The sequence below is a fragment of the Archocentrus centrarchus genome, chromosome 8 (assembly GCF_007364275.1).
Source record: "Archocentrus centrarchus isolate MPI-CPG fArcCen1 chromosome 8, fArcCen1, whole genome shotgun sequence".
NCBI lineage: Eukaryota > Metazoa > Chordata > Actinopteri > Cichliformes > Cichlidae > Archocentrus > Archocentrus centrarchus.
Window position 1 is genome coordinate 7050380 of NC_044353.1, and position 21618 is coordinate 7071997.

The window sequence follows — 21618 nt, forward strand, 5'->3', positions numbered from 1 at the left end:
TGTGCACTGCTGAACTCACCCAGCATTTAACAACAAAAATATTCAAGTCCAGTTTACACACTAGAACTTAGTCTCAGGCTAAACATGTACATTACTCACATTGGTTGAGTTAAATCAAGGGCATAGTGAGATTTAAGTAAAGCACACAAACGTAATTTAAGTAAGAATAGGTATTACTTGTGGTGAGAGTGTGAAACTGAAGCTTCATTTTCTCATCACTAGGTGTTACCTTTTAGAGTGCAGTTCAGAATTCTCAGTCTCATGAGGTGTTCCACATTATTCTCACTGTAAAAAAAAACAAAAAGGCTCCAGTTTTAATGATGTGGGAGCCACATGTTTTGCCCACTTCTGCCACCCCTTCCACGTGAGGGTTCTCGTGGAGAGACGCAAAAACGAGCGATCCTCCTCAATCCAGGCGAGCAGGGTGACATCGCCCTCCGCTTCCGCTCGAATCGGCCAATCAGAGCGGGGTGAGCCGCATCTCATAAAACCATCTGCAGTCGAGCCTTTCCCCCTCACTGTCCCCGCTGTCCTATGAATCACTGACCCAAACTGCAACCCTGGTCTACTGCAACCGTGAAGATGGCGACCCGGGTAAGCCATGTGTGCTTTATTTATTCCTTCAGAAATCGATTATACTCCGGCTTCTGCCTGGCTGATGAGGGAAGCGCACCCGTAGCGCAAAATGTCGGGCGAGTAGTATCTTCGAATTGGAAGGGGTCTTGGTACGTTGAGTACCTGAATGTCAACGCGAATGCAAAATGTAATGTTTATTGCACATCATGTTGGTCTTGCAACCCGCGGCTTGTGCTGTGTGCAGCAATTTGTGGTAAGACTGTGTTCGCACCAGCATTAGCCCCCCTCAGCTCAACAACAGCTGCCTTCGTTGCTTAATCCTGGGCTCTGCTTGTCCTTGAGCCGACGCGGCTGCGTGAAGAGCGGCGACTGAAAAGCTTTCTGAAGGAAAAAAACAAAACGGTGTTGTACGGGAAGCGCGGAGTGGTCGTTTGATGTCATGGGTGGAAACGCTGGTGTTGCAGCCTTCCGTGCTCCAGTCTGTGGTGTTTATGACGTTAGTGAGCGCTGGTTGCGGCGTGAAGCAGCCGAGCAGAGCAGCGCGTGGCTGACTGCTGGGTTGTGTGCATATTTAGGTTGTGTACAACCTGTCGAAGCAGAGGGAGGATGATGTCTGGTAACCGGCCTAGACCTGCCCTAGTAGCCCGCTGTCATTCTCACCACAGTCCCGATTATAGAGGTTATTAGAATTATCGGGCAGACATTACAGTAAGAATTGTTCAGAATTATTCAGTCAACCCTGATACCCCAAGACTGCTGGCTTTATGATGTAACAGAAGCACAGCCCCACCATCTAAATAGAGCTCTCAAGATTTTTGCACTCAGTGTTTTATAATACTTGTCTGGAAGCTGCTGCTGCTTTTGCATTTTGCTGCAGCGTGCACATCTGTATTCCTGGTTGGAACAATAAATGCAGTAAATTTAGCAACCTTGATATATCAGCCAAATATCGGCCAAGACCGATATTTGGCTGATATATCACTGCATCCATCCTGATGGCCTCATTTTTGTACTTTGGTGACCCTTTGCTTCCGATTAATTATTACATCATAATTCCAGGCTTGTTTTACTCCATGTATGACTCTGTACTGTTATAATGGTGGATGCTCATATTTAACATGGCCAACATTCCAGATGAGATCACTGTATGCAAGAAATCCCTGAAAGCAAAAATCTCTGACTTCAGACTGCTTCAGACATTTCTCTACTACTTATTATAGCATTACTATAGATATATGTAAATATAATATACTATGGTGACAATAAAAGTGGATACCCTTAGTATGGTCATCTCTGGCACACAACAGGCTAGAAGCACAGAAGCCCCGCCCACCTACTGTTTAAAGCTTCTGTTTATGAGGGGCAGCCTAACAAAGAAAGTTGGCTTAAAAGATAATTAAAACATAAACAAGCAACTTTTTTTAGCTACCAAGAACAAAATATGGTCCCCTTTAATATTTCTTGACTCTCCAGCCAAGAAATATTAAGAATTCCCAGGTTCAGCTGTTTAAAGAGTAAGAAAATAACTTTTCACAGCAGTTTTAACATGGAATAGTAGGTAAACGCAGGTGTTACCAGTTACATTAGTGAAGGTTTAGCTTTATTTAGGTGCAGATATTTACTTAATGTTTTTCTAAGTCAGAAGAAAGCATTCTGCCATTTCATTGTATAAATGTTGCAGTGCAGCTTTGGTTGCAGGGCTGGGCTTGTATTTATTTGAGTTGAAGACAGACTCATCAGTAAAAGAGTGGAGGTGGCACGCCGAGTCATGATGCAAGGTGCTAATAGGCTCGGTAATCCACACAAAGGCTGTCTCACTGAGCTCGTCCAAAAGGAGTGAAATGGAGTGTGTTCTTGAATGAGGGTGTGCTTTGTGCTGGTACATTCACTGTATTTAAACATAAGCTTTTGATCACCTCTCTGCAAGATAAATATTGCATTATTACATTAGCTTGGTGCTATTATCCATAGAGCCTCGAGCTGCTTGTGCCCACATTTCATGTGTCAGTGGGAAAACACGACTGCTACATTACACTTAAAGTGGAAGCACTTCCTCTGTCAGTGGGAATGTTTTCTAATAGATCCAGCAGTCGTTTTACTGTATCAGTATTGTGCTGCAGAGCCCCGATAGGCTATGACATAACCATTTTTGTTTTAACAGTCAAACCATCATGTTCTTATAGTCTGACCGCTGGCTGATTTATGAACGAGGCGCAGCGCTGAAGGGAGCTCAGTCACCACTGCACTGAAATGACTGTTTTCATTTATTGTGACTGAGACGAGGAATACATCAGTGTGGCATTATTCTAAAATGAAGACTGTGACACTGATGGTTTTTTTCAGGTGCAAGTGAAGCTTTATTCAAGTTGAGACTGTGGCAAAATATTAACTCATGTTACAGACCTTTTTGGGGTTTCTGGAGACCAAATTAACTTAAACAATTTAACAGATTTCATCATCATACTGTGAACAATAACTTATTAAGCACAATCATTTATTATTTATGTCTGTTTTTGTCATTATATTCCTGTAAATAGCAACAATTTGTAGTGCTATAATTTTAATGAGTTACTCCCATGCATTATTTAATAATAATAATAATGTGACCTAAACAATGCACATAGGCACAGACAAAAAGACCACAAAAGAACACAAAGATGATGTAAACCACCACAAAGAGACAAGCAGAGGCTATTCAAGACTATACGACCATAAAGACACACAAAAGGTCCACAAAGGAACTGAAAACTTGCACAACATAACTGAAAACCACTATAAAGTAATATAGAATTTGCCAAACAGAGAAACCATATAAGAATGGCTCAGGAGGTCAAGCAGGTCATCTATTAATTGGAAGGTTGGTGGTTCGATTCCTGGCTGCTCCAGTATGCAGACCAAAGTATCCTTAAGATACTGAACCCCAAGTTGCTCTTTAATGCAACTGTTGGAGTGTGAATATTAGCTAGTAAGCACTTAGCTGTAGAAGGAGGTGCTTGTATGAATGGGTGAATGCAAATGTGTTGTATAAAGTGCTTTGAGTGCTTAGCTAGAGCAGAAGAGCCCTATATAAGAACCAGTTCCTTTATCTTTTTTTGAGAGAACTGAAATCAGTGCTTCTTAAAGCTTTTTAAGACCAGCAGAAATTTTGATAGTTCCCCCGGCTACGTGTTTGAAACGTTTCATTATTAAACAATTTCTACAGTTCTCTGTGACACCAGAAGCTAATTTACTTTCAGTATTCTTAGTTCTTTTTATGAAACATTGTCTTTTTTTTTTTTTTTTTTAAATATGTGGGGAACCAAGTAGCTTTTATTTAGCACTAGCTAGCAAGCTAATCACACTAAGCTCAGTTTTTAGAGTTGATGAAAAAACACTGCCTCCACTTTGATTTCTGTATTTTCAGTACCTGATTTTTTTTTTTCTTTTTTCTTTTTCTTAGTTTTACATGATAAAATGCTTTTCTAATTTAGGAAAGCTATAATCATGCCCTAATAGCTGAGAGGAAGAGGATAGACAAGCTCATCAGGAAAGCCAGCTCTGTCCTAGGATGTCCTCTCGACTCAGTGCAGGTGGTGGGAGACAGAAGGACTCTGACCAAAATAACATCACTGATGGACAAGGTCTCCCATCCCATGCATGAAACTGTTGCTGAGCTGGAGAGCTCCTTCAGTGACAGACTGCTGCATCCTAAATGCACAAAGGAGCGTTACCGCAGATCCTTCCTCCCAGCAGCTGTAAGACTTTATAACCATCACTGCTCCCAACAAAAACCACAATAGCCTACACAATGTAGGATAATATATAATATACTGTAAATAGTCTGGCCTGTTAAGGTTCAACACACAGGCACATCATGTACATTGTATATAGTGTTATTATTAGTAGTATTAAGGTTAATCTTGTTTGTTGATTTTATATATATTCTTTTCTTAATAGTGTAAATTATTATATCTTTATTTATATTTATAATAACTGCGGCTGCTGTTACACCCAAATTTCCCCTCTGTGGGACAATAAAGGCTGTTTCTTCTTCTTCTTCTCTTCTTCTTCTAATATTGAAAACATCACTGTGTACTCATTATTTGTCTCTTTGTTGTAGCACTAAGTGCTGTATTTGCATTAGATCATGTTTCACAAATGAATACAAAACCGATCATGTTCCCCTTTCCCACCCTTATTAATGTATCACGTTTCCCCGTGTATGTGTGTGTGTGTGTGTGCGCGCGCGTGTGTGCGCGTGCGTGTGTGTGTGTGTGTGTGTGTGTGTGTGTGTGTGTGTGTGTGTGTGTGTGTGTGTGCGTGCGTGCGTGCGTGCGTGATGGTACATTCTCTCTCTTGGCCAGAAGAGTCCACTGGTATGTTTTCTGACATCCCTAGCTGCCGGTACAAAACACACACACACACACACACACACACACACACACACTTTCAGACATCCTTCATTTTGATTTGCCCGGCAGACTTTGTGCTGTTGTTGGGCATAAAGTCACTTGTCAGAGGATATCAGGACAAAGCAAACAGCTCCACAAACTGACACCATGATGGCATCAACATGAGTCTTCTAAAGAGTAAAAGCCGGCAGTGAGGAAAAAACCATGTAGTGTGTTATGGTGAATTTTATGGTGGTTTAGGGGTTGCAGTGAGATGTTACAGGGTTTGAGATCCATAGATCTATTTGTCTTCAGATTGGTGTTTAAGTCAGCATGCCAATCATTGAATTGTAATTAATCCTCATACTTATCATAAATATGTGGAAAAAGAATGCAAGATTTGAAATAATATCAAAGAAATTTGGGCATTTACTCCATGTACACAAAGTCTTGCTACTCAGTAGCCCTCTAAGCCCTCTCAGAGATGGAATGAGGAGTGCAGCCAATCAGGAGGGGCTCAGAGTAGAACAGCTGCTCCTCCACATCGAAAGGAGCCAATTGAGGTGGTTCGGGCATCTTGATTAGGATGTCTCCTGGGTGACTCTTGGGTGAGGTGTTCCCCAGAATGGCATTCGGGCTTTTGTTTACCAAACATTCCCGAAGCCTATGAAAACAGTTTACAGTGTGCACTGTCATCCAACAAAATGCACAAGTTAAGCCCGGAAGCTAGAAAGCATGTCTGGCTCATTGACTCAGCAAGCAATTTTTATTCAAGTGCACAGGTGCCCTCTCTGCTTTTTGTTTGCCTTTTTTGTGTTTCGAACTCAGAGGTTAGAAAGCAGTACAGAAAAAGCTTTAATGTAAGAGATGTCTGCATGAGTTATCATATTTACAAACCCAGCACTCATTCCCTGTAGAGAGAGATGACAAAAAAAAATACCACTTTGGTTTTCCTGCTGAGGTGCTGGACTGTTTCCTGCTCCAAGCACCTAACGCTCAGTGACTGTCCATCAGTGAGAGAAGACACAGATACAGTTCACACAGCTGCTAGCCTGACAATACAGATCAAATCAGGCGGATGTGTTTATACTGATTTTTTCCTTTAATGGTGATGCTACTAGTTATTTGTCATGTTGAAAAATTTCAAGTTTCTTTAATTATTTGTAATTTTGTAACAATAGGTCTGTAATTTCGGACTAAAGTGGACAAAACCATTTGCTTGACAGCATCTTTGCAATCGTGCTTACCTAGCAGTCTTTAGCTAGCTTTAGCTAACTGAATGCATGCTAGCTCTGTCTCATGCTCTAAAAAAGTCTTACAGAAACGATCAGGTTTTTCTCCACATAGAGGATCTGAACAGTCACAGATTATAAACTGCAGCTAAATTATTTATTACACAGCAGACATACTTTAGGTCAAGCTCCATCACAGCTGTCAGACTATTATTATATTTTTGAAGTGTTCAGATTACTTTGTCTTTTCCATCAGGTTTATTATTATGGTTTTCATCTTCCTGCCTCAAGTCTCACAGTATTTGCAGTACTGATTACTGCAGGGGTGTATTCCTATGTGATTATTAACTGTCCAAATATGGCAGTTAATCACAATAATTTAAGGAGGAAACTGATAAGTTATTAAATTATCACACATGGATGGAATTGGACTTTTTAGAAAATAAAATGAGATCAGATGACACCAGATTACTAATGAATCATTTGAGTTATTGCTGTGTTCTGTAAATTTAGGCTTTTAGCTTTTCTTCCCTTCAGAAACACAGCAGCATCGGCACTTCCATTCTGTTTAAATGCACAGTTGTTTGGGGCAAATGTTTAGCAAGGTGCAAGTAATAGTAATGCAAGCAGTAATAATAAATAAACAGTCAAAGTGCTTATACTGAACCATGCATGACCTTTTAAGAGCATGATGTGTTGATGCAATCAGCCCGTCCGTCTTAAACAGGGGCCCTGAGCAGCACGGTGAGGCAGTAATTGAGTATTGATCTGCTATGTTAAACAATAAAGTCAGAATTCATGCAGGTATAGTCTGTCTTTGCCTTGTAACAGTTTTCATGATACTTTGCAGCGAGTCAGGTTGCAGCCAGAGGGAAGTGTAAAGGGTTAGTAAGACACTTGGGTGCCCTCTGGCTGATTGAACTAATAACCTTTTGTACACTATGCAGTCTCACCAGCCATCTGGCCTTCATAAAGCCTTTTGGATTAGAGTGTGTCAGCTCAAGGCTTAAAGCCTAACTTGCTCTAAATGGACAGGACTGCTTGATTTCTTGTCTGTAACTTTGTGTTGCTGTTGTGTTACAATCCTGAATCAGTCCTGAACTGGACCAGCAGGGTGATATTCCAGTGGGAATTTAGACTGTATCGTTTAGGTTGCACATATTATCAGGCAGCATGGTAGTGCAGTGGTTGGGGCCTTTCTGTGTGGAGTTGGCATGCTCTCCCTGTGCCTGCGTGGGTTTCCTCCGGTGCTTTGGTTTTCTCATTTTTGTTAGTTTAATAGTTGATTTTAAATTGGCCGTGGGTTTGGATGGGGGTGTATTGCGCCTCTGTTAGCTGGGATATGCTCCAGATGGAGTGTTTAAGAAATTGGATGGATGATTGAAGCTCCAAACTCAATTTAACCCTTCACACGTGGTTTCGTGTAGGTAATTGAAAATCTTTTTATTGCTGCTAGCGCTTATTTTAGCATTCCACCTGCACTGAGTCGGTGCTCTCAAGGACAGCTCAATTGATTTGGTTTGTGTCAGAATCAATAGCTAGAGAAAAGGGGGGATGCTTTTGAAAAAAGAAACACACACCTACCAGTGCAGTTGAACAATTGAGCGGGCTACAGAACACGACAGCTCATCTAATATGTGCATCTCCTTCCCAGCGGTCTCCTCCTCCTCAACCAAATCAGCTGTTAGTTTCCTTCATAATTTCCCCATCGTTCGCTCATCCTTTGCTTAGAAGACATTTCTCAACAGCTCATTATTCCAACTCTGTTTTACCACCCACACCCAATTTCTGAGGCAGCAGAGTGCATTGTTAAGGTGGGAGCCGCTTAGACTTCCTCTGTCACATTCTTCAAAATGTGACAGAGGTTACTAATCAAACAGTTACACTTTACAACCTGCAGCCAAGTTTAAACAAAACAGCTGCAGCACCCAATCTTCCTCAGTGTGGAGGATATCAGATACCAGCTCTGCGATTCTTCAGCAGTGGCTGCTCTCTTTGCTGCAGGGGTTGTGTTGCTCTACCTTTTACTTGAAAATACTCCAGGGGTACACTATTGGATTGGAAACTTGCTTTTCAACTCATGTTGTTTTATTTGTTAGTAGTTCTTGTAGGAAGAATCTTTTTATGTCAGGATTCTGGAGTCTTGCTGGAGTTTAGGCATCTCAATAAGCATTCATAGTGCCAAATATAATGCTCGGCCAGACATTTTATGTGTGAGGCATGTAAATTCTGCTTCTCGCTGTAAGTGTGTCACATTAAGCCACCTGTCATGGTGCCTGCATTTTCCCCATTTAGATGCAAGCTCCACTTGCATATAACTTGCCTCCTTGGTCTTATTAGACACTTTTACACATTCCAACAGAGTACCCACACTTTTTGGAGTCGCCGGGCAGGGTGCTGGAGAGTGCTCTATCCGGTGACTCCACAGTCTTACTGGGTGACTTCAACGCTCACATGGGCAATGACAGTGAGACCTGGAGGGGCGTGACTGGGAGGAACGGCCTGCCCGATCTGAACCCAAATGGTGTTTTGTTATTGGACTTCTGTGCAAACCACAGTTTGTCTATAACGAACACCATGTTCGAACATAAGGATGTCCATAAGTGCACATGGCACCAGGACACCCTAGGTCGTAGGTCGGTGATCGATTTTTGTAATCGTATCATCAGATCTGCGGCCGTATGTTCTGGACACTCGGGTGAAGAGAGGAGCTGACCTGTCAACTGATCACCACCTGGTGGTGAGTTGGATCAGGTGGCGGGGGAAGATGCTGGACAGACCTGCCACACCTAAACGTATTGTGAGGGTGCACTGGGAACACCTGGCAGAAGTCCCAGTCCGGGAGATCTTCAACTCCCACCTCTGGCAGAACTTCAACAGCATTCCGAGGGAGGCTGAGGACATTGAGTCCGAATGGACCATGTTCCGCACCGCCATTGTTCAGGCTGCTGCTCAGAGCTGTGGCTGCAAGGTGGTTGGTGCCTGTCATGGTAACCCCTGAACCAGATGGTGGTCACCGCCGGTGACCACTGGTGAAGGGAGCCATCAAGCTGAAGAAGGAATCCTATCATGCTTGGTTAGCCTGTGGGACTCCGGAGGCAGCTGACAGGTATCAGCAGGCCAAGCGGAACGCAGCTCGGGTAGTGGCCGAAGCAAAAACTTGGGTGTGGGAGGAGTTCAGTGAGGCTATGGAAAAAGACTTTCGGAGGGCATCGAAGCGATTCTGGCAAACTGTCACGTGACTCAGGAGGGGAAAGCGATGCTCTACTCACATGGTTTTTAGTGTGGGTGGGGTGCTGCTGACTTAAACTTAGGTTATAGTCGGACGGTGGAAGGAATACTTCGAGGACCTCCTGAATCCCACTGACACGCCTTCTGTAGTGGAAGCAGAGTCTGGGAATGAGGGGGATGACTTGCCCATCACCGGGGGTGAGGTCACTGAGGTGGCAGGGCCCCTGGGTGGATGAGATTCGCCCTGAGTTCCTGGGACTGGCCTGGGAACATCTTGGGGTTGCTGGAGGAGGTGGCTGGGGAGAGGGAAACCTGGGCTTCTCTGCTTAGGCTCCGGCCCCGGATAAGTGGAAGAGGATGGATGGATGGATGGGTGGGTGGGTGGATGGATGGATGGATGGACACGTTCCAACAAATGTATTTGTTGGAACAGTATTTACCAGTTCTTATCATATTCTGAACAAAGTTTAATCTTAAAATTTTTATGCCAAACAGCAAATATGAATTTGTTTCTTGGACACCATCCACAGAGGACAAAGTTATGTAGTGGCCTTCACACAGGCTGAGCAGTCACAGAAAATCAGCTTTCCATTGATGATCCCTGTGCTGGGAAACTCGCTCATCTGTTTTTCACTCATTTTAGGATGAAAACTGCATTTCTGATTTGCAGAACTGTGATTCTCTGTATTATTGTAGGGTCTTTACCTTACAATACAAAATGCCTTGAGGCAACTGTTGTGATTTGGTGCTATATAAATAAAATTGAATTGAATATACATCCTGGTAACTGCTGAATCTTTCACCTTTTTCCATCTTTGTCAAGTCTTCCAGTGAGATTATTCAGAAACACTGACCATTTTTCTTGTGGAGCCATGTCATGGAGATAGATGAAGATCGAACCAACAGCTCTTAGATTAATAGAAAATCTGCTCTTCCACCCAAGCCTGCTTTGACGATCAAAGCTCAGTTTAGTTTAAAGCCAGCTGTAGGCCAGTAATATTGCTTTCTACTTTCTTCACTCAAGAAGAGAATAGCAGAAATGGAATGTCAATGAAATTTAGTGATTTATATTCATGACTGCTGAAGTAACTGTTAGCAAAGCAAAGAGTTTAAGAGTCTAGATCTCAACTATAATCTGAGTGACTAAAGTGACAAACAATGGGAATGAAATATATTTATTCAAAAATGAAACTCTTATGAATATAATGGTATCTGAAAGTAATTTGGGAAACTTTTCTACAACAGATGAGGGAGCCTTTTAACGAGGCCATATATTTCCCCAACCAAACATCTATGATTATATATTTTCAATAATTATCACAATTAAACTTCCATAACTAGTTTATGATAAATTTTCCTGCTAATTCAAACAGAAACTCAATTAAATGTTTAATTGAGATTTTGGGCAAACATTAACATCAGGCAGGGGAAATGCTAACAGTCTGATTAACAGTTACTGCCAGCAGGTTGTGCAGAAACACTTTGAAACCTGTGTGTGGGCTATCAGAGGTTTCAAACATTTAAAGTTACATTATTACATGTACAGTCATGGTAAAAGGGAAGCAGAACCAGTGTGTGGAAAAAGTAACCCCACTGCTCCAATGGGAATTAAGAGGGTAAGTAGCAGCCGGGTAATGCTAATCAAATGAACTTAATTAACTGATCATCATCAAGTGTGAGCACCTGTATAAAAGCAGAGATTTTGGCAGGTTGCTGGTCAGGTGTGTGTGTTACCACAAGGCCAAGGAGGAACAATATCAGTAATTATCTTAGAGAAGCAATCGTTCCTACTCATCAATCAATTTCCAGACAATCTAAAGTCCATCATTCTGCAGTGAGAACAATTATTCACACATAGGAAACATTCAGGACAGCTGTCAATCTTCTCACGAGTGGACATCCCAACAAGTTCACCCCAAGCTTAAACTGCACAGTGTTCAGAGAAACTGCAAAAAAAAAGAAAAATTCTAATTTTTTGCACATTTGTCTCACTTGAATCTTTTCAGATCATCAAACTAATTTTTAGACAAAATAACCCAAGTAAATACAAAATGCAGTTTTTAAATGAGAATTTAATTTATTAAGGGGAAATAATGATAGAAAAATACCTGTTAGAAGGGTTGCCACAGCTTAGGTTTACAAAGTTGCATCTGAAGAAACTACATGACTTGTGGACAGAGCGGAACAAGGTAGAGATGTTTGGCCATAATGAACAGCACCACATCTGTGAAAACCAAACACGCATATCAACACAGCCACCTCATACTAACTGTCAAGCACGGTGGTGGAGGGGTGATGATTTGTGCTTGTTTTGCAGCCACAGGACCTGAGCACCTTGCAGTCACTGAGTTTTCAATAAACTTAAAGAAGTCCAGTCGCCTTTTTTAAAGCTTGTGAGTCAACCATGACATGAATGTCTGAGAATCTACACAGATGAGTTGACCGTGAACTTCTCTGTATACCAAAATATTCAAGAGTCAAATAGCAATCTGTCCAACGACTAAAGCTTTGCTTAAACTAGGTCAGAGGATGGTGATCCCAATCACAGCAGCAAAACTACAACAGAATGACTGACTGACTGAAAAAGAAAATAATGAAGGTGTTGCTGTGGCCCAGTCAAAGTCCAGACATCGACCTGACTGAAATGCTGTGATGGGACCTTAAGAGAGCTGTGCATAAAAAATCCCCCAAAACCTCAACGAACTGAAGCAACGCTATAAAGAAGAGTGGGCCAATATCCCTCCATAACAGTGTGACTAATGAAGTCGCATAGAAAACTATTTCAAGTTACCACTGCTAAAGGTGGCTCTGCAAGCTACTGGATCACTGGTACTAATGGTACTGAATGTACTAAGATGATGTCCAGTTGTTTCTTGCTACTAGCTGATATCTCCATTCTTCGTTCTGGACCGTCCATTTTTAAAAAAAGCAACTTTGTGCATAGCGCGGAGACAAACATTAGCTTAATGGGTATCCTTCATTTGTTCCAATTAACCTTGAGTATAACTACAACCGATTAAACTATTGACCTAACTTGTTTGTAGTTAACCTGAGGTACCAAAGCTAAAGGAAGAGAAAAATAACATTTTTAAGATGAATTATTTTAGCACTTTTATTTCTGTCTTTTTAAATATCAATGATTGGACTATTTCTGTGTGACAGCCACTTACATGTGTGTTTTTGTGCATCAGATACTTTTGCGATTAGAGTGGGAGTGTTTAGGAGCGTGTGCATGTCTGCATGTGAGTCAGACAGAGTAATGGTTAATCCCTGTGTGTGTGGATGCAGGGCCTTCCTCTGTGAGCTCTGAGCTGCAGCTATATTTAGAGAGCCACTCTCTGCTGTGGGGCAGCCAACACAACAGCACACACAGACACTCGCATTAAAGCCCAGTGTTGATAAATAGACCCATAGAGTGCAAACACCAAGAAACATGCACATATACACCAGCAAATGCGCAGGTGCACAAGTATACCCAGGTGGAACTAGAAACACTAATTGCTGCTGGAATATTTAAAGCTAATAATCCCATCTGTGCATCATCTGTGATATTATCACATGATATGTGAATACAACATTGTATTGAACAGCCAGAGCCGTGGATTGAATAGTCAGTGAAAAGATTTGTGACAGACTGAAACCAGTACTCTGGATAAAAAGGTAACACCAGTCAGTGGTTATTGTTTCTTATTCATCTTATACAGTATATAACACAATATATAAAACATTATTTTTATTCCACAAAATAGTGAACTGAATAAACTACATTACTAAGCATGGTTAATTATTGTTTGATAACATTAATATAACTATTTACTAAAGTGTAATTAAAAATCAACCTGACACTTATGTGCATTTGTGTCCAAACCTGCGATGAAATTACATGGTGGGCATTAGTTAGCACTGTAACTTCCAGAAAGCTTCTTGTTTTTAACCTCCTGTCAGCTGGGGCCTCTCTGTGTGAGATTGAATGTTGTATCTGCACCTGTGTGGGCTTCCTTGGGGTGCGCCATGCTAAGGACATGCTTGTTGGGTTAATTGGTGAATCTAATTTGGTCATGCATAGCAGAGGGTGTGAATGTGAGTGTCTCTTGTTGGCTTTGTGATGCACTGGTTTGAAGACTTGGTTCAGGGTGTACTTAGCCTTTCGCCATATAATAACAGGGATAGGCACCAGCCCCCAAGTTTGGTAAACAATAAGGAAAAGAGAGATGAGGTATAATTTGCCATAAATAAGAAACAACCATGGCTGTTTGTGGTTTATTGGAAGGCTTTAAAAACCAGGCCTTTATGAGGGATGGAGTTTTGAGCTGCTGGGGGGACTTCAACACTCAAATAGGCAACAACAGTGTGACCCAGACGGGTGTGATTGAATGGCTTCCCCAATCTGATCCCCAAGCAGTGTTTTGTTGTTGGACTTCTATTCTAGCCATACGTTGTACCTAGCAAATACCATGTTTGAGCATAAGGGTGTCCACAAACATACTTTTCACCAGGACACCCTAGATTACAGGTTGATGATCAGTTTTGTAATTGTATCACCAGACCTGCTGCCGTATGTCTAGGACACTTGGAAGAAGATAAGCAGTTTCAATTCCCACCTCCACAGAGCTTCATTATTCTAAGGAACATTGAGTCTGAACAGACCAGGCTCTAGCTGTAGCTGCAAGGTGGTTGGCATTACTGACAAAACGTTGTTGTTTTTTAATTAACATTTAAGAACTATCACCAGTACATGGTTATACTGACAACAATATGTAGAATCTGAAGTAGTGATGGGTCATTTGCGAACGATCCAGCTCTTTGAAGTGAACGACGGGAGACGGCTCCTGATTGTGAGTCGTTTTTTCTTTTCTTTTCGTTCTTTTTTGGTTGGTTTGATTGGTTAAGATGGGTGGCAGCATCTGTGCATCTACACCGAGCGGGAGGGGAGGGGCCAGGGACACACTGTGAGTACACAAACACCAGAGAGGGAGAGGCTCCTGTAAAGTTTGCTTGGAGACAGGAAAGAGTTAGAGGAAGTTGCGCTTTACATAGATGCTACACGTGGGAACAGTGAGGAAAATGAGTGACAGAAAACATAGTAAAGTTTGAACACATTTTAATGTGATAGTGTAGACTGCAAACTTAAAATTTTATATCAAGCAGGCTCCACAAACAACCTGCACAGACATATAGGAACTGTTCATCCATCAATGCAATTAGAAGAACAAAGCAGGGCAGGTTATATCAAAGGCTGGTTTTTCTGAGTGTCAATCTTTTGTTTTATAATTTGTATTTGGAGCACTCTATTCTATGTTGAGTATATGAAGAAACATTTGATATAATCTATGTTTTTACATTAGTAATTCATTTTGCAAATCGGAGGAGCCACTTGGGAGCCAAAAGAGACGTGTTTTTTTTTTTTTTTTTTGGGGAGCCGGCTCTCTGAAAAGAGATGGAATTCCCATCACTAATGAAGCATCTTTTATAAATCAATTACACCAGTTGGGAGTGATGTTAAGACTAAGTTCAAGTACAAGACTATGAACATTTTTGTAGATGTGTGTAGTGGTGTGGAAGCAGGGATATCTGTCTCTGCCTCTGTTCGCTTCCAACATGCACAATTTTTCAGCGATTTAAGTGAAAGCAGAAGATTATCAGCAGATTAATCATAACCCATTACTCATCTGCAGCAGATGAGTAATGGGTTATGACTCAAAAAATCTCCAACGCTAAACATGGCAGCTGCAGATTATGTCAATAAAATCTAATATAGTTCTTATGAAAAAAGACACTTTGCTCCTAAGATGTATTTTTATTATATCTAACAGTTTAGCTGTGCATAAAGAACATATAATTATGTTTTGTTGCAAATTTCTATTGAACTTGCTTCGTAATGTGTCCTGGGATACCACATGTAACAATTTAAATCTGACAGCTGCTGAAAAATTACAGCACTGGCTGCCCCGCAGCCTTCTTGATTTAATACCATCTTCAGAAAATGACTTATTTAAATGGGAAGGTGAGCTCATATGCTGCTTATGAATTTCCTATTGTGCTCTGAGATGGCTGATAGCATATACTGAATATGTGTGCGTTGGATTCAGATACCAAGCAGGAACTAATCAAAGACTTTCTAGTCGATTTGATTTTATGTGCTCATACATGAAAGTGTATTGTTGTGTATACGATGAATTCCAAAACACAAGTGAAGGTTTTAAAACCGCTTGCACTGCTGATAGAATTAACTGCTGAGCTTCACTTATATTTCTTTTTGCTTGGATGGGAAAAGGCAGACTTTAATGGTTTCTAATTCACTTACAGGGAACCAAATGTAACAAATGTGTTTGACATTGATTTTTTTTTTCTTTTTCTGAAGTACTGTGTACTGAAACCAGAGGTTTAGAGGGATTAGCTTAAATGATTAAGACCCTGAAAAAGATTACTTGAGATGGAAGTTTCAAACACTAACATTGAATGATGTTTTGTTTCTCAGTTTGTTTGGGTTTTTTTTTTTTTTGCCTTTTAGCTCCAGTTTGGTCTCCTCCAATTCAAAGGATAATATTTGGCTCTTTAACTTGCTTTGCTGTGGTCACTGGCTAGGTTAATGTTGGACAGGTAGGCCAGCATCAGGGTTTATCCCACATGGTTTAAATGGGCTTGTTAAGGGGTGGTGAATCAAAGAGTCAAGTGGCTGGCAGTAAAACCAAACCACTGAGCTTAAGGACGTTTAATGTGATAAGTTTATTATTCCCTGTGTAATAAGAGCAGTCCCCACCCAGTATACGTAGTTATGTGCTCTGTTACATGCCTGAAAATGTTCACTAATGTAGCCTTACTCTGAGGAACCACATGTAATGGTATGGAAAAGGAAAAAATAAATAATAAATCCAATGGATTTTTCTTCAAAATAAGAGGATTAGAAGATGTGGATGAAAGATATGACTCATGGGGTTACAAGCCTTTGACACAAAATATGATAATGTCTCAGAAACATGGGTTATTTGATAAGTACAGAAAACCCTAAGCGGGAAAGTGTGCAGTAGGGAACAGCAGATTGGAAGCTATCCAATGAGTCACTATGTTGGGCTCTGCAGCTTCATTACCCATCGACTGCCAGAGCAGACATCTGACTGCATAAATAATTTAATGGGATGCTTGGATTAGAGGAATACTTAGAATGAGAGAGGAGAAAAGCAGGGAGTGACTACATAGTTATCCAGCCACTCCCTGCTTCTGCAGCACGCTCCCAAAAGAAAGGAACACTTTCTGAATAAAATATGAATGAAACTGGAGGCAGCAGATTCTCTACAGGCTCATGGGAGACACACGGGCAGATTTTTAATTCAAACTTGATTGGGAGAAAAGTGCCGGGCTACTAATGTCTTTCTTAAAAAGGAAAGTCTGGGTTGTTGAATAATTAGTCACCAAATAATTTTTTTGCTACAGCTATGATGTGCTGAAATGAATGACACTTTAGTCTAATAGATCACATTAATAAAGATGACAGAAACATTGTTATTGGAGCAGAAAAATGGAGCAAAGATTGAGGAGAGGCAGCTGCCCAAAATGGACTTTGATTCTTGAGTTCATTTATCTTTCTCACATACAAGCTAATTCTTTTAAGACGAGATGGTTGAGTTCTTCTGACAGTTTATATCTGTACACGGGGTTTAGGTTAGGTTTTCTACAGGTTCAGCTCAAAATTTTGAAACGTCTTTAGGCTCTAGTAGTAGAAACAGGCACAGATGGTCTTTACTAAACCTAGTCCTAACTGCTAAGTTGGTTGCACCAACCAACTCAACCATGGCTGGTAGTGTTCGTATGAGTCCACATGTGACTTTGGTTGTTGCCTAGGATCATGGGCCATCAATTTTACCATTTCTGGTTTGAGCTTTGGATGATCAAAAGAAAATTTAATAGATCAGTGTCCAGCCTTTATGATATTAAATTTATTTTAAACACAGTACAACCAAACCTTCACAATCCACAGATGGATATAGCTGATATGAAATAATGTTGTGGCTTCCATCCTATCTGCTCCTACAAGGTTACTTTCCTTGAGGTTATTCAGGTGGTTTTGTTGCAGGTTGCGTTCCTCTGCTGTTCCTGCTGCTTTTGAAAAGCTGTCAGATGTTTGCTCATGAAGTGGAGCAGAGTTCAAGAAAAAAAAAATGATTGCTTGTGAAAGACCTGATAATGTGTTTTCTTCTGACACTGATACCCTGCCTGTGATGTACCCTGTCTGTTTGTTTGAGCATGCTGGCTAATGCTAACTGATGCTAACAGCCATAACAGTCGCTGGCCTTCCTGCACATACAGGAATTCTAATCAAATTCTCAGATGATGCATTTTCCAAAGTCTTACCTTATGATTGACTTATTGATTGAATTGGATGTGAAGTTGCATTTATTAAACCTGCATTGAAAGTTCTCATTACCAGTATGATCACATTAATGCCATGTCATATTCATCTATTACAAGTGAAAATTCACACATCAGAGAAAAAACAGCTGATTTCTTTCTCTGTCCATTATTGATCTCCATAGTGAAGCAGCTGGCACTTTGTCTCCAGTGTGGGGAAGACTTGCTGTGCTGTGACATGTGTAACATTTTGTGGTTGAAACCGCCAGACTTGGGGTTGATTTATTGGGGAAAAAGCTCCAAGAAGAGTTACAAACATTTGGAATTCAGTCAAAGTAAACCCCAACTCTGGCCTTCATTAACTTCCCATCCCTCACCACCTGAAGTGATCTCTAACAGTGCATGCATGAGTCCGTCCATACATGTGAATGCAGCCTGTGTGCACCTGTCTGTAGCCACCACAGCTTCACTCCTTAGCTCCAGCAGCTTGCCGCTCTAAGTCCCCCTCCGTCTCAAATGCTGTCTTCTGTCCTTCCTCTCTGCTTGCCTCTGCTGGCGCCCACAAGGTCGTAATATTTTTCAAGGTATGTATGGATATATAACTCTCAAAGAGAGCTGCTATCTCCTTTCATGTGGGATATGTCTGCTATTTCTGCTCACTCTCTGACCGGAGGGTTGGTTGCATAGGTGACATGCGTCACACCTGTCAGCCCCCCCCACTGCTGGCTGGAAATCTGACTAGATCCTCAAGCGATATGAGGCAACCACAGACTCTTTGGCAGCATTGCAACCCAAACAACTGTGTTGCAATGGCAAGCTGGTGTCACATGTTGATTGGATGGAGATGCTAGCTCATGAGAATCCATTAATCAACTCCCCTGTGACACTGCGAGTCTCTACAACAAAATGGTTTGTTCCATTAGGAGCTTCCCATTTTGGTTCAGCAGATTGGAAAACGGTTTGACCCAGTGAGGTGGATTGCAGCTTTACGGCATCTTAGCTAAATCAAAGATCTGAAAAGCGAAAGGGAAGCTGGCAATCCTTAACATTACATGTATGAGCACTATTGATAAAGGACTTTTTGTTTGTAATAAATGGCTTTAATAATGGTTAATGTATCATTTCATCAGAAGATTTTAATGACAGTGATGTTGGGGTTACCATCTGGTTGAACTACCTTTGACTCAACATTTATATTAGCCTAAATTATTCACAAGGATGAAAATAAAATATAAACACGGATTTGAGACCAAACTGCAAAAGCTATAAAATACAACAGCCTGCTGTAGCTGTCAAAAGAACTAAACCGTAAAGGGTTGTGCTGGAGATGGATGTCAAAAGGTATTTTTTTCAATGCCTTGTATAAAGCCTTATACAACTGTGCTGTAACTATAATAATAATAATAATAATAAGACCTAAAGATGGACTACAGTTTCCAAACAGTTTATAAATGTCCCTAATCAGAATGTGGTAGCTGGCTGGTGGTCGGGGTAGAAAGACTGAGAACAGCAACAAGTGGAAGTGCTGAGATTAATTTACACTGAGCACCAGTGCAGGATTTCTTTTTTTTTTTCCCCGCATTTGACTTTGTCTCCATCTTAAACACATTTTTCTGCTGCGATCTTCATGATACACTATATGAACAAAGATAATGAGGAGCTTGCTATCATTAGCTGGTAGCAGAGTGCTGGAAAGTCTTAATGACTTTAGTGATCCCTGCAGACGTTCATGTTCTTCTAAGCAAGAAATCAGTTTTATTGCACAGACGTGCGTAGAGGGTCTTCATCAGGGTGATGTAATGGATTGTGAAAAACAGCACAACAAGGCAGACTGAAAGGAGCTGAATCAAAATGAGGATGGCCTGATTCATCCTTCTTGTGTAATATGGGTTGTATTTATAGACGTTCAGTACAGGATTCCCTTTCATAGGTATCCAGCTAAGTTTCTTCTTCACATTTGATTCATTTTTAGTTACAAACTGGCCAGTAAAGTACTGCAGTGATAGTGTATTACTACTCCTAATGCACCTCTTTTGGCCATCAGGTCAGCTCTTCAGGATGTACTTTTAATTTCCTTTTTGGCTGCTTAATTTCCCCCCTTGAGGGCCGACATCAGATCAAAAAAATGCTTCAGAGTTCAGTTTTAAGAAAAATTTTTGTCCACCTAGCCCCAAAGGACACACGGATACTGGCCAGTGATGATGCAAATGGTGAGAATTATAAAATGTGCAAACAAACACATCCACTTATGCGGGCAGGCTCTGACACAATGAGTTAATGTGATCTAATTGTCTGTGTACATGGACTCTAGGATTTATTAATGTGTCATAGTGCGACTTTAAATACATTTTTCAATTGAAAGTATATTAAAGTTTATTTGTTTTTCATAGATTTTGATATAATTCGAACAGGCTACTCACCAGTTATTTTCATCACTTGAAGCACACAGCAGGAAAGAGTTGGGACTCTGTGCATTGGCACAATCAGACATGACACACTTGCATTAGGAAACTGGCAGGTTAAAGACTGGCTAACATCCAAATCTGACACGCAGCTTGTTTGGTAGATTTCTAGAAAATCTGAGGGCTGCAGGACACACATGATAAACACCTGTAAAATATATAAGACAGAGTGTAGAAACATTGTGCCATGTACAGACTGTGCATCAAAGATGGATGTAGTTTCCAGGTCTGAAAAGTGAAGTGCTTTAAACCTGCATTCTATTTATTAGCCAGCAGGGGGCGACTCCTCTGGCTGTTTGGAAGTCACAAATATTTAAAAGTCTGCCTCTAAAAAATGTATCAACAAAAATAGGGCCTAATTAGATCGCAGGCACAGCTTTGAGTTATAAATAATCTGTGTTATGATGCTTAATATTCACTGCTTTCTAGGCTACCCAGATGTTTACTAGGTTAGCCTAGATGGAATACAGTTGGCAAGCTTGTACAGTATTTGTGTTTCTGCCTTCTGCATCACCCATACCAATTTCTTTGCCACTGCTAAAAGTATCACCATTACCACAAAGTGTCTGTCATCATGAATCCCATTCATATTCTGCTACACAAGGATAACTCCTTTTCATTCCGTCGAACTGGTTTTCTCTGATTGCCCATGATTTGATGATATTCGCAAATGAATTCTAATGCATTATGATTACACTGAGCATGTGTAAACTAGTCTAAGCTGCACTCAGATTTAGAAGAGTAGTTTTTGAAATCTAGGAAACTCTAAGGAGTTACAAATGGTGTACTCTATTATTACATATTAGATATGTAAAGTCCAGCTGCAGTTGAACAAGCTAGTCGGGACATTTGAGTAATTGTAGTAATGCAGTCAAGTATAAGACTTGAGTGAACTAAAGTTACTATGCACAGTTTTGTGTTTTGCTGCATATTTCTCATTCTATTTGAGCACTACAGTGTGGAGTATTTAATAAAGCTACATTGAATGGTGCTGTCTATGATTTAAAACAGAATATAGCTATGACTAAAGACAAACAGAGGTCATTTGTTTTTATGATTTTGTTTAGTGAACGACCCCTTTAAGGGTTTTGGACACCACGGCCTTGCTCTGTTTCACCTCTGTCTGGCCAGACTACTGGGGAGCAGGTGATGTGGGCACAGGGCCAACACTGCAGTGTTTGCCTCAGGGTTTGCCTCTTCTACCAGTGCCTTGCTATATCTACTGTCTTACATTCATTTTAAATGTAATGAACAGTCAGCATAGAAAGATATGTCTGTCTTCTGTCTCTTATGCTGCTGTCATTTAAAGACACACAGAATGCACAATTTTTCAATATTATACTTCAAACCAGTGATGAACTAAAGAAAAATGCAACCTAAAGCATCTCAGTAAGGACTGAA

At 40.8% G+C, this 21618-nt stretch overlaps 1 protein-coding gene across 3 annotated transcripts in view; it reads left to right on the forward strand.

Annotated features, from left to right (window-relative positions):
- Nucleotides 1-445: 445 nt before the first annotated feature.
- The window catches only part of LOC115784248 (vesicle-fusing ATPase), a 48288-nt gene continuing 27115 nt past the window's right edge, over nt 446-21618 (forward strand). For 2 of the 3 annotated variants that reach the window (XM_030735398.1, XM_030735399.1), the window contains exons 1-2: nt 500-594; nt 18322-18339. In XM_030735398.1, coding sequence (XP_030591258.1) covers nt 583-594; nt 18322-18339 — 30 coding nt within the window. In that variant the 5' untranslated portion in view covers nt 500-582. Of the gene's footprint in view, nt 595-18321; nt 18340-21618 lie in introns of all 3 variants that reach the window. The other variant, XM_030735400.1, reaches the window with a different exon arrangement.